Source organism: Phascolarctos cinereus, unplaced genomic scaffold (genome assembly GCF_003287225.1).
Source record: "Phascolarctos cinereus isolate Bilbo 61053 unplaced genomic scaffold, phaCin_HiC Scaffold_726;HRSCAF=1367, whole genome shotgun sequence".
In the NCBI taxonomy this organism is placed as follows: Eukaryota; Metazoa; Chordata; class Mammalia; order Diprotodontia; family Phascolarctidae; genus Phascolarctos; species Phascolarctos cinereus.
In genome coordinates, this window is record NW_027556098.1 from 117,774,616 (window position 1) to 117,787,643 (window position 13,028).

At 40.6% G+C, this 13,028-nt stretch overlaps 1 protein-coding gene across 1 annotated transcript in view; it reads left to right on the top strand.

Annotated features, from left to right (window-relative positions):
• The window catches only part of LOC144454521 (kalirin-like), a 185,964-nt gene extending 175,637 nt beyond the window's left edge, over positions 1-10,327 (top strand). Inside the window, exon 27 of the mRNA XM_078146748.1 lies at positions 1,897-10,327. Within this exon, the coding sequence (XP_078002874.1) occupies positions 1,897-2,442 (546 nt within the window). The 3' untranslated portion in view covers positions 2,443-10,327. The remainder of the gene's footprint in view (positions 1-1,896) is intronic.
• Positions 10,328-13,028: the final 2,701 nt, after the last annotated feature.

Genomic DNA, 13,028 nt, shown 5'->3' on the forward strand with positions numbered 1-13,028 from the left:
ATATAAAAAAAAAAGGCAAAAGATAGTCCCTGTCCTCAAGGAGCTTACATTCTACCAGACTCTCTTCTATATTACTGAGATCAGTTCCTATATAATTTAAGAAAATTCTTTCGAAGTATAATATTATAGAATGTTAGAATCAGAAGTCCAATGTCTATATTTTACAGATGAAGAAACTGAGGTCCAGAAGGCCTAACACAATTAGTCACTGGTAAAACAGACTAGAACCAGGATCTCCTAGCTTCTTTTCCATAGGGCAGCTAGGTGGTACAGAGCCGGGTCTGAAGTCAGGAAGACTCATCTTCCTGAGTTCAAATCTGGCCTCAGACACTTACTAGCTGTGTGACCTTGGGCAAATTATTTAACCCTGTTTGCTTCAATTTTCTCATCTGTGAAATGAGAGAAGGAAATGGCAAACCACTCCAGTATCTTTGCCAAGAAAACCCCAAATGGGGTCACGAAGAGTCAGACATGACTGAAACAACTCAATGACAACAAAAACCTTCTTTTCCACTCTAGCATGTTGCCTCTCACAGGTGGGCCACATCTAGTAACATCAGCTGGAAAGCAGAAGGATGAGAAAAGGGGGAAGGGCTCAAGTGACTTCCAAACTGGATCACCAATAAAAAATTTTTTCCATAAAATACTGTCCTCGTCAAGGAAAGAAAGAAGTGCATCATCGATAGGGTTTGTTTTCCATGAAAGAGAATTTACTAATTAAAATCTCATGTCCTGAAACCAGAGATGAAATTGAGGGAGACACAAATATTCAGACCCCAAGGGTACAGCAGCAGCCAATGAGGAGATGAGGGAGCTATCCGCTGTTCTCATTCGTTATTTTTACCCCACAGCTCTTCAGCCATCAGTGAATGACAGTATCCATAGCAGTTAGCATGATTTTTGGCACTTAGAAGGTGCTTGTTAGATGAATGCTTCTCAATTGCTGAATTGCCAGCCTATGCCATACTAGTAGTCATGGAAGCCAGAGAGAACCCAAACGTCACATCTATTCAGGAACCCTGGTTCAACCCTACTCTGCTAATAATCATTCAATGCCCTGACCCCTTCTCAAAAAAGTGTGCCCTCTATGAAAAAGTTAACATTATCCCTAGGCAGTTGGTGGGTGGAACAGTAGATAGAGCACTGGGCCTGGGGTCATGAAGACTCAGTTCACTTTCTAGCTGTGTGACCCTGGGCAAATCACTTTACACATTTGCCTCAGTTTCCTCAACTGTAAAATAAGGGTAATAATAGCACCTGCCTTGTAGGTGCTAAATAAATGCCTATTCTCTTCTCCTCTGTCTCCACCCCCCCCACCTTAGAAGGTTTTGGAAAAAAGTATAAAAGGCAGTGTGCTTTAGTGGACTTGGAATCAGAAGATTGGCTCTACCACTTACAACTTGTCTAACCTTGGGCAAATCATGTTACCTCTCTGGGCCTCAGTTTCCTTATTTTGTAAAATGAAGAGGCTGGACCTGATGACCTCTAAAGTCCCTTTCAGCTCTACATCTGTGATCCTGTGATTTAGTTTTGTTCAAACTTCTATCTACCGAAGGTTTACTTTGCTTGGGGAGGAGTAGGACAGTAAATACGCATGTGAATCCAAAGCAGGCAGCGGATGGTATAGTGGAGAGCACGCTGGCCAGTTCAAACCCTGCCTTGCATACATATTAACTGTGTGAACCTGGGTAAGTCACTTACCTTCTTAGCTTCAGGTTCAGCACCTGTGAAATGGGGATAAGAATGCATAGACCTCGGAGGATTATTGCATAGCTCAAAGAGGAGAGCACTTGGAAAGCTGTAAAGTACTATGTAAATGTTAGCTATTATTTTCATCATTACTGATATTCCTATCAGAAAAACAAACTTTTCTCACTCTTACTCATTGCTCTACAGCCTGAAAACCTGCTCATTGACTTACGGATCCCAGTGCCTCGAGTGAAGCTCATTGATTTGGAGGATGCTGTCCAGATCTCAGGTCACTTCCATATCCACCACTTGCTAGGGAATCCAGAGTTTGCTGCCCCAGAGGTCATCCAGGGCATTCCTGTCTCCTTGGGCACAGACATCTGGAGCATCGGAGTCTTGACCTATGTCATGTTGAGTGGTGTTTCCCCCTTTCTGGATGAGAGCAAAGAGGAGACATGCATCAACGTATGTAGGGTGGACTTCAGTTTCCCCCATGAGTACTTCTGCGGAGTCAGCAACACGGCAAGAGATTTCATTAATGTGATGTTACAGGAAGACTTCCGGCGGAGGCCCACGGCAGCCACCTGCCTGCAACACCCCTGGCTACAGCCCCATAATGGCAGCTACTCCAAAATCCCCCTGGATACCTCACGACTGGCCTGCTTCATAGAACGCCGGAAACACCAAAATGACGTTCGCCCAGTTCCCAATGTCAAGAGCTTCATTGTCAGTCGGATGAACCAAGGGACATAAGCATGCTCCCTGCCCCTGAGGCTTGACTGGGATGCACAGTGTGAGCAAAAAGGGAGGCAATGTTGGGTTGTAAATAGTTCTGTGTTAAACCATTTGACTTCCTACAGTTCCCTAGGTTGAGTGATGTACCTCATGCACCTTTTTCCAGTGATTATTCAATGTCTAAACAACAGTAAAAACCCACCCTGAATCTAGGAGTTTTATGATAGTTGGCTAATTACCCTCTCTATAAGATTATTCTACAAAGGCAAGGAATAAGCTAAGTATTGGGATTGTGGAAAATAAAAGGGGTGAGGGTAGGGAAAGGCCTTCATGGCTACTTTCAGGTGGACTTAGGTCAAAATGGAAAATAATGAGTTCCAAGTGGAGTCTTAAATGGAGTCAACTGAAGCTCATGCTAGTGAGCCAATACAGAACTGAAAAGCATTCTCTTTGTTGAGATCTTCAAAAACAACCACAGAGTTCTGTGTAATAGAGGTGGCCCATCTGTCATCTGCTCCAGTTTAGGTATATTAGATATAATTTCTTAATACAAACATATGTGAGCATACAGTAGGTTCCAGAGTTTTATGATATATGTATATATATGTATGTAAAATAGATATAGCTTTAAAATCAATCACCGGTACCTTTCTGTCCTAGAGTTAAAACAGTTATTTATAGGAGCAGTAAGTCGTTTTGACTTAAGCACAATTAGATGATGGATTTTTAAAAAATATTTTATAAAACCTTGTATAGAAATCTTTTACCAAAACCAGAGGAATTGATGTTACCCTTTTTTTTTCCAGTATCTGTAAGCTTATGACTTTGCTTCCAGCTGAAGGTTTGTTTGATGAACACTGAATTGTGTCTATCAAAATTCTGTTTCGTTAACAGCTCAGAAGTCATCTGGTAGAGAAATCTGCTGGAGAACTAGGTCAGCAATGAAACTTAAAATTTAGGTGTCCATTCATGGTAGTGAGCAAATCCAGGGGCGTATTTTTATGCCTCCACCCGACTTTAAAATAGGTCCATGAATATGATATGTTCACTTGATAGGGCCATTAGAAACCTTTCTTACAGTTCTTATCCACGAAGGAGCAGAATTCTAGTTTCTTCTACAGACATGCATCAGACACTGAGAAACTTCCCTTGTATCCTTATCACTGCTATTTGTAGTGATGTTTGTCTACTAGGGGGAGGCAGCCATATGTCTCTCTTCAAGGGCCTGGAAGAAGCAAAATTTCTAGGGAAATGGGTGAAAACGCTCTCTCTGTGTGGACTACCCTTTTGGTTCCTGGATTTCCACATGCTATCAGAACCAGTTTTTTTTAGGGGGTGGTACTCATTATGGGGAGCTGGAATCCACCCTCTCCTGAGCAAAAGCTCCTCACAGCATCACTTCAAAATCAGACTGGAGGACACCCAGGGAGACTTAATTTTGAAGCCATGAAGTGAAGCCTTGTAGATCATCCAAAGGGAACATTGCTTTCCTTAGGGCTACAATAGATGTTACTCCTTAGCCCCAGGCATTTCTCTGGACTCCCAAAACCATTTTGAAGGCTGATGCTGCTCTCTAGACTAGAGTATGCTGTCTCAGAATAACGCTATATTGCTAATTGCCCTTTCTTCCTTGGTAGAAGCAAAAAGTGTTAAAACCTGAGTATTTTTACTCTAATTTTATATAAGACCTAACCCCATACTTTCCAAGGTGTCTTCTAAAATGTGCTGTCACACAGTTGACGTTTTTAAGCTTAACTGAATCATCCACCCAAATAGATTTCCCAGAATTCCTTCTCTCTTCCAGCAGGAAGGACTCAAATCATGCAGGGAGTGCAAGCAGATCATTTGGGAATGGTTCCCCAGTATCCATCTGCATGTTTGGGTGAAAAAATGTTGTAGGTGAAAAAATATTGAAAATCAAACCTGAACTAAGATAATATCCAGAAATCTTTCATCTCACAGTGGAAATAGAGAATTAGTAATAGCTCACTGAATATTTTTCAGAATGTTAAAAGATAACTTTATCATCTGCCCTTCCCTGACTCCACACTATTCCTAAAACCTCCCTAAGTTTATGTATTAATAAATTAGTAGTAAGTACAAGCAATAAGACTAGGTAGCACTTAGCATTTTCGGGATTAACCAAATATGTGTAAACCGACTCTGACTGTATTTGTTTTCTAGCTTGTGAATGGCCTTGGGTTACCAATTCAGATGCCTTGGAGACTATTGACTTGATCTATAAATGCTCCATTCAAACACAGACACACACGGTTTTTGATTTGAAAAAAAAAATCATCTAAATTCCTAAGTCCTCCATAGTAGAAAAATACCAATACAAAATATGATGGACCCTAGCCTAGGATTTATTTTGCAAAGGGGAGGGGGAAATGACCTCATTGTAGGGTCAGAGAATCATTTGAGTTTTCAAAAGGTGCCACGCCATTTGGTGTGTCCATTTCTTTTTTCTTCTACCTAGAACAGATGATTTAAAGAACTCTCTTGAACATCAATAGAGTTATCATGGCCAGGCAAGACAGCTGAGTGTTGGTTTCTCAAAAGCAGAGCCTAGACTAGGAGGAATGCAGATTGGGTGTGATGGCTAAAGAATTGGAGTTGAAGAGGCAGTGTCAAGGAGAAGTGGCCATGTGCAATATATCAGCTATGGTAGGGGCTTCCATATTTCATCAGCTTTGGGATGACCCAGGAATGGTTGCCTAGATTGCTCCAGAATAAATAACTGGAAAAGTTCAAATGAAAGCATGGTGTGGTGGGGGAAAAAAATAGATCTAGAGTCAAAGGAACTGGGTTCAAATCCTCGCTCTGCCACTTACTCCCTATAAAATATTAGAAAAGGCATTTAACCTCTCTGCGTCTCGGTTTCCTCATCTGTAAAATTATCAGATTGAACTGGATGACCTTCTAACTCTAAATCTATGGTCCTATGAAAAGGCATTTTTGATGGTCATGTTGGATGCTATTGTTAATTAAAGCCAAAGTGTAATTACTGATATTAGAGTAAATATATATGTGTATGTATGTATATATACATAGATTTATGTATGTATGTATGTATGTATGCATATATATCAGAGGCCCCAAGGGAAAGTGAGGAATTATCCATTTAATTTAGCCATAGAATTCCTTAACAGTGAGGATCACTGTATACATAGTTCTCTGCCCTTTTAGAAGGTATGGTCTAGCTTAGATCCAAGGATTCTCCAAATTAGCACTTCAATAAGAACCAAAACCATGGAATCTCAGACCTTTTAAGCAATTTTTTTTCAAGTGGGTAAATGGAAAATAGAGCTAGGTAATATACCTTTGGTATATCATGTAGGGTCACCTATGGTGAGAGAAAGAAAAAACATTTGAGACCATTTCCTTGTACAGCTAGAACCAATTACCATACTTCACATAATTACAACTTCAAATAGTATGAATTCCCACACATGTGACACTTCACTGGATTCATCATTTGGACTCATCAAGACCTAGCTGTGCCTGCCCTGAACCAAAGATATTTACAGAATTCCTAGGGAAAGAGGGAAAGTTTCACTTTTGCTAAAATTGTACTAGACCTTGAAAATAAGTTTATTGGGCATGGCTAATAAAAGTATCCCACTTAGACAGGCTACTCAAGTTCTTTTGTAAGCTGAGATTGTCCAAATTCACTTATGCTCATTGGGTAGGGTTTCTTTTGTTAGGAAAAGCATGAGAAGGAATAAGGGATGAAAGGGTAAAGGTAAAGGACAACTCAATATAAATTAATTTGGGATGATTTGTCCCTTTCAATATGGTCTTAGAGAACTAAGCATTCCCTTAAAATGTATGAGGAAAGCTGAGAGTGAATTGTGGGAATGGGAGAGTGGGGAGAGGGTGTACTTTTGACTTCTTAAAGTCACAAAACAATATAGAGGAAGGGAGAGAGTACAAGAAGGGAAGGAGGGATGTTGACTTTGGTGCTTTGTGGTCCACTTTAAAACAGTTGTGCCTTTCAGAGGGGAGGATAGGAAATACTAAAAACTGTCATTTTTAGCTTTCCTGAATTCTTGGTACATGGGCCTTACTTTTCTCAACAGAAGGAGGAGGGGAAATCCGAGCCCAGGGCAGAGCCAGGAATTCCATGTTTTCTCATTTCAGTGTGGACCTTGACTTCTTCCTTCTCTGTAAAATACGTCATGGAATCCTTCTGCCCTGAATGTAGCCCTTGGGCAAAATAAAGGTGGGAAGAAATGTACACACCATTCACTCCACTCCCTAGCCCATGGGCAAAATAAAGATGGGAGGGAGGGGAATAGCTTCTTGAATCTCACAGGACTATTAACAAATATACCAGTTAATCATACGTGAAACAGACTTTGGATAAAGTGCTATACACTGCCAATACTGACTGTTTTATTGTCCTTTTCAAACAAACAAACAAACCAACCTCTCAAAATTCCAATTTTTCTAGTATTCAACTTCAGGCATCGCTTGCCATCTTATCAGACTGGATTCTCTTGCAGGATTCATAGATGAAAACATTACATGCTTCTTATCCTACTATTACTTGGTCTTATATAGAAACAAATCATGATTTAAGAGAATCCATTGCCTGGAAAGGGAGTAGAGGAGCTTCCCTAGTGAATAAAATCCATCCTCAAGGACCAAACACCACCCCTGTTTCTTCTCATGAATTTTGCTTTAGAGACATGCAGGCCTGGCTTCCTCTCCTACCCTCTACTTTCCATATCTTACTGTCTGAGTGATTGCAAAATACCATTAGTTACCAACAATTGCAGAGCTTCCCTCGTGTTTCCTTGGTAACTCCCATCCCCAGTGAATCAAGGGCACAGGGTAGATATCTCTGTGGTTGCTGTTTCAGTGGGGAGAAAGGGGTTGGAATTTGGAGGCAACCAGGCCTTTTGAGAGTAACCTATTGGAAAACAACTTCCTGTGGCCTAAAACTGTGTATACTTGCTAGTCATTCCTGAATCCTTGACGACTGGAAGGGCTCTAAGTTTGGGTCCTCAAGGCCCTATGGGAACAAAGGTGTCATAAATGAGAAACTAGTGGTGATTTCCTTGTGTTTACAAAAAACCTTTGCCCCATTTTTGCAATCAAAAGCCCCTGCAAATCAGGGGAGAGAAATTATGACTCTAGCTACCCTAATGGCTGGGTGGCACTGCCAACAACCACTCACTCAGGGTGAATGGTGACCAATGCTGGGTGAGTGGGAAGGAATGTATACACCATTCATTCCACTCCCTAGATATGAACTCCTACAAGGAGTCTGGGATAGGCAAACATATTTGTAGGCTTATCAGTTTTTTGTATTTATTTGTAAAGCTGTGTTAGGATTTCCCTTAGTTTTATAAAAAGAAAAAATCTAGGGACCATTTAAAAATTGTAAATAAAACCATGGGGAGGGGACGGGGGAGATGCCCCTGACATTCACATATGCACCAAAAAAGAAAGTAATATATTAATACTTGTTCTTTAAGTACTATGAGATCTTCAATTGTTTCATTAATTGTTATTGTGAATAAAACTGTCCCAGCAAGCCTGGAATCTGGGCACAGGTATCTAGATTTTTTTTAAAGGTTGTTTTGGGGATTTTTTTTGTTTTTGTTTTTGTTTTTTTTAAGTGTGAGAAATCTATACAGGAACATAGAAAAACTGGCCATGTTTTCTGTGATATGATTAAGTTTCTTCCTCAAACTTAGAAGCTAGAGGAGGACAAAAAGCAATCATTTTAAGATAACTTTCAGTCCTCAAAGACCAGTGTAATGGCTCCCAAGAGGAACCATTCTACAAAGGACATACTGACACTGAAACATTCTATTGATTCAGTTTTCCTGCCAACTTGCTCACTGGTAGATTCAAAAAATGAGAATCTTGACCACGTTCCAACCTGGGGTTCAAACTTTCTGCTCTATCAGAAAGCCATGTTTTGGAAAGTGAGGATAGGGAGGGAAGATGAAGGGATAGAGTGAATGGAAAGAGACAGAAATTAAGTAAATAACAAGAATCCCATATCATGAGGCTGAATGTATATATCTAGCCTGGCACTAGCTGGACATGTTGGCACTCAGTAAATCCTTGACTGACTAATTGATCGATACTGCCATCAGTAATAGATCCACATTTTGGAATGCTATGGTGACTGTTACCATGCCATTCGTTAGAAGGCCAACTCTGTGCTGTCATTGTGGTCTTTGAACATGAAGCTAGCAAAACCAACATCTCACTCACTAAACTTAAGCCATATCTCTCATCTCTGTGTCTCATACTTTTTTTTAAATTTTTTTTTTTTGGCCCTGGTGCTTTGACTTCAAATCTGCCGAACGGTTCAGTCTGCTCTGTTGGGAAAAATGACTGGAAGGTAGAACAAATGTGGGAGATGTGGCAACCCTGAACACATTTCCTTCAGAATGAGAGCCAACCACCAAGGGAAAGTACTGGTTTAAGAACAAACAGGTGGAAAAAGACTGATCTGTATCTGCACACACATAGAAATAGTGTATCATGTCTATGTCTATCTTATAGTCCATATGTAGAATACATCAGAGAAACATAAAGAGAGGCAGTGGGGTATAGTGGAGACCTTCAGTCAGACAACCTGACTTCTAACCTTAGTCCTAGTCCCATTGTGCAGCCCCAAGCCTCAGTTTCCTCATCTATAAAATGGTGATAATGAGACTTACCTACTTCACAGGGTCAAATGAGGTAATGTATGTGAATGCCCTATAGAAACGTAAGCTATTATTATCATCAGTTTACAGAGAGGTCACTTCATCTCTCAAGGCCTCAGTTTCCTAGTATGTAAAAAGGAATGGGTTGGGCTGAATGGACTCTCTAAAGCTTCTTCGAGCTCAAAACCAGCTATGATTCTGTGTTTCCCGACCTATAAAGGTCCAGATCAGCCAATATTCTAAAAGGGAAAAGAATTTCCAGCTGTTTAAAACCATTAGAACTGATTGGAGCTAAACAGAACCAACCAACTCCTGCTCAAGCAAGAAACAGTTCTTTACTTTTCAAAGCCATCAAAGCAAGGTGCTCTCAGCCTAAGACAACCCGCTGACTTTATTGTTTGGTTTATCCTACTGACCGGAGTCAGAAATAACTTTGCACTTGAATCGTTAACAACCCCATTTGCAGGCACAGAGGGGCAGTTCAGAGCAGCCAGGGAGATCTGGATTCAAATTCATCTTCCAACACTTACCTCCCTGTGTGACCCTGAGCTTCTGTGTACCTCAGGCAATTCTTTAAGCTCCTCTATGGAAGTCAAGGAGGAGGAGTGCCTGTGTTTGTGGAGGGAATCCTCACACTGGGATTTCCCTCTTTCCACTGGTAAAATCATAGAACTTATCCCTTTTCTTCCAACCCTTCAATGAATGACTCAAATAGGTTCTGGGAACTTGAGGTGGGCCCTTCTGGCCATACATAGAAGGGGCTTATCTGTATCTGGGCAGGTTTCTCCATATGGACCATACATACACATAGAAGTACACTCAATCACATTAGACTTTGTTAACAATCAACAGAAAAAAAAAAAGAGAGGAAAAACAACAGTGAAAAAAAATGCCACTCCACAGTATTGATCAATAGCTCAATATTTTCAAGGTGCAAAAGAATTCCACAGCCTTAATTATTTCAGTGTCTTGCTGGTCTGCCTTAAGTGTATTTTCTGTTTTATGGTAATTTTTTTTCTTTTTGTATACATACAATGTCGTTTTGTAAAGGTAGGTTGTAAATATTTTATTTGTAAGTCAGATCCCCCATGTGTCATGTTGTAAAGTGGTGATCTGATATCATGTTTATGATTACAAACAGTCAATGTTACAAGCTGCAAATGAAGCTTCAAAATGTACATCTCATGTGTTACTGCATTCCTATAAATATACTCTACTAAAGATGCTGTTTCTGGTTTTCTTCTGTTTCGTGGCTGGTTGTTTGGTTTTTTTTTTTCCCTGATTGAAAATATTTGTTTAAAGCAAGGAATCCTACTTTCACCCAAACATGGAGGCAGTGAGTTTTCCCTGTCCCAAACATACCTCCCCAGATACCACTCACGTATAACTGCATCTATGTATACATATATATTAGAGAAAGTTACTTAATATATATACTCTTTCATTCATTCAGTAGGGAACATTGGCTCTTGGAGGTTGGCAAAATCAATAAGCAAGTATTTCTTAAGTGCCTCTTAGGTACCAGCAATACAAAGACAAAAATGAAATCATCCCTGCCCTGAAGGAGCTTACATTCTATCCAGAGAGACAACATGGATGCTATAACTATAAAAGACTCTGTCCTGGTAGGAAAGTTACATCCTTATCAAATGGAGGCAACATGAGATAGTGGACAGAACACTGGGCATAGGGTCACTGGTAGCTTTGAGGCAGGATTTGGGAGGAAGTGAAGAGGGAACAAATAAAATCACCAGGTCCCAGTAGCAGGCCAGTCACAGAAACCACAAAATTCTGCCCTAAAAGACAGATCAAAAGGACTTTATTGCACATGATTATGTTCAGTTCTGGGTAGAAGTGTCCTCACATTTGGCTATTGACTGCCCCCAACCCCACCCACACACCCTTTATACCTCCCATGATCCTTCAGTGCCTCATTCCAGGTGAAAATTATGCTTTCCATCAGCTCTCCTGCAGATAAGGAGCTACACTGAGTGTACATAATCATAATTTGGAAGTGACTCCTTGTCTCCAAGAATAAATAAATACAAATTTAGTCCCAATAACATCATCTCCCAACCTTCTGCACACACAAAATATATATATATATATATATATATATATACACACATATATACATATTTGCTTTGATGAAGCAGGTGTGTTTAATTTTTACTTGGCTTATAAGAACAGCACGAGAGGACATGGACAGGAGAAATGTGAAGAAAAGGCTTAGGGGTACACAATTAAATTAATTTCAATGACCTGCCTCCACACCCAACAACACTAAGTCCTGGGGGAGATAGGAGTCACCAACTCTATTGCATCCAGTAAGATGGAGGACTTCCCGATGCCCCCATCCTCACACTATTATCTGACTGAATGACTTAACCTAAGGATCCCTATGTCTTATCACTCATCCTCCTTATAAGGGCATATGACTTCTGGGCCATTTCCAGAGGCTTTGAGATGAATCTTCTTTTACGAGCTATCTCCCCCAGTTAGAGTGAGTTCCTGGAAAGCAAGGACTATTTCCATTTTTCTGTTTGTAAACCCAGCACTTAGCACAGTGCTTGGCACATAGCAAATGCTTCAATAAGAACTTTTTCATTCATTCATGGAATGATGGGCTTTGGAATTAGAACTGCATTTAGAAAACCTGGGTTTAAATCCTGACTCTGATACTCATTATCCATGTGACTTTTGGGAAAGCCACTTAACATCCCTGAGCAACAGTTTCCCTTTCTGCAAAAACCACTACTTATCTCACCAGGCTATTGTGAGGAAACTACATTGTAAAAGTAAAGCGATATTTAAATGTGAGTTTTTATAATCATCATCACCCCTCCAGACCTTAGTAAAACAAAGCTATCCCACATATAACATCAAGGTGTCTTTGTATGGATCAAAGAGAAGCAGAGTAGACATCTTGAGACTGTCCTCCACGTGTACCATGGCATACTTCAATGTATGGCTTGAAAGGAAGCAGTATAGATGCCTCTAGCCTCTTCTTTAGCCACCCTTTTCCAAGGGAGACTTTTATTTCCTTCCAGGAGGGGAAGCAGGAGGGCAGAGACCACCACTCTGCTCCTGGGGGAATGTGGTGGGGGAGAGGAAAGGGGTAGTACCAGGCTAGAACTCTATCTATCTGCTCCTTTAAATACTCTCAGTCTGGAGGATGTGATTTTCAGGCTCAAACTAAACTTCCGACAGATGTTCCATAATAAGGAAATGAGGACTCTCCCAAGCTCTATATCCAAGGCTTAACTCTCTTCCCACTACATACCAGTTCAACAATGAACACATAATAAGTAGCAAAGAAATTAATTTGTCCAAGTCAATAGCAAAACAGAAATCAGAAAAAGTATACACAGGAGAATATATACCAGAGAGTACAGAGTGAAGGAGTTTTCCCACTGGGAGCAAGGTAACTGCTCAACCAAAGGAATCCTAGAGCTCACCCAAAGGGGAAATGCCCTGAAGTCTCTAGTGTAGCAAGATGAAGTTAGGGACGGAGACTGCAGGCTTCTCATACTGGCTTCTTCCCAGAATCTTATTCTCTCTTCAGCAAACTCAAGTAGGGTTGTCGCCGTCCATCTTCTCTCCTGAAGCTACTAGAGAGCCCCAAGCAACTCAAGAGCCCACAGACACTGAATGGACCTGAAGAAAGTCAAGAGATTGAATCTTTCCACTCTCTCCTCTCCAAGTCCACCCCTGCTGATCTTTACCAATGAGGAGAGAGTCCCACACTAACGTGGCACTTGGATTACATTTGATTCCAAATGAGTGCCAATTTGAAAACTGAAGCCCAAGGAAGGTGATTTGGAAAAAAGTCATTAATTCAATTTAGTTCAACACACATTTAATAAGTGCCAGGCACTGTGATAAGTGCTGAGGATAGAAAAAAGAGGCAGAAGAGCTCCTCAAGGA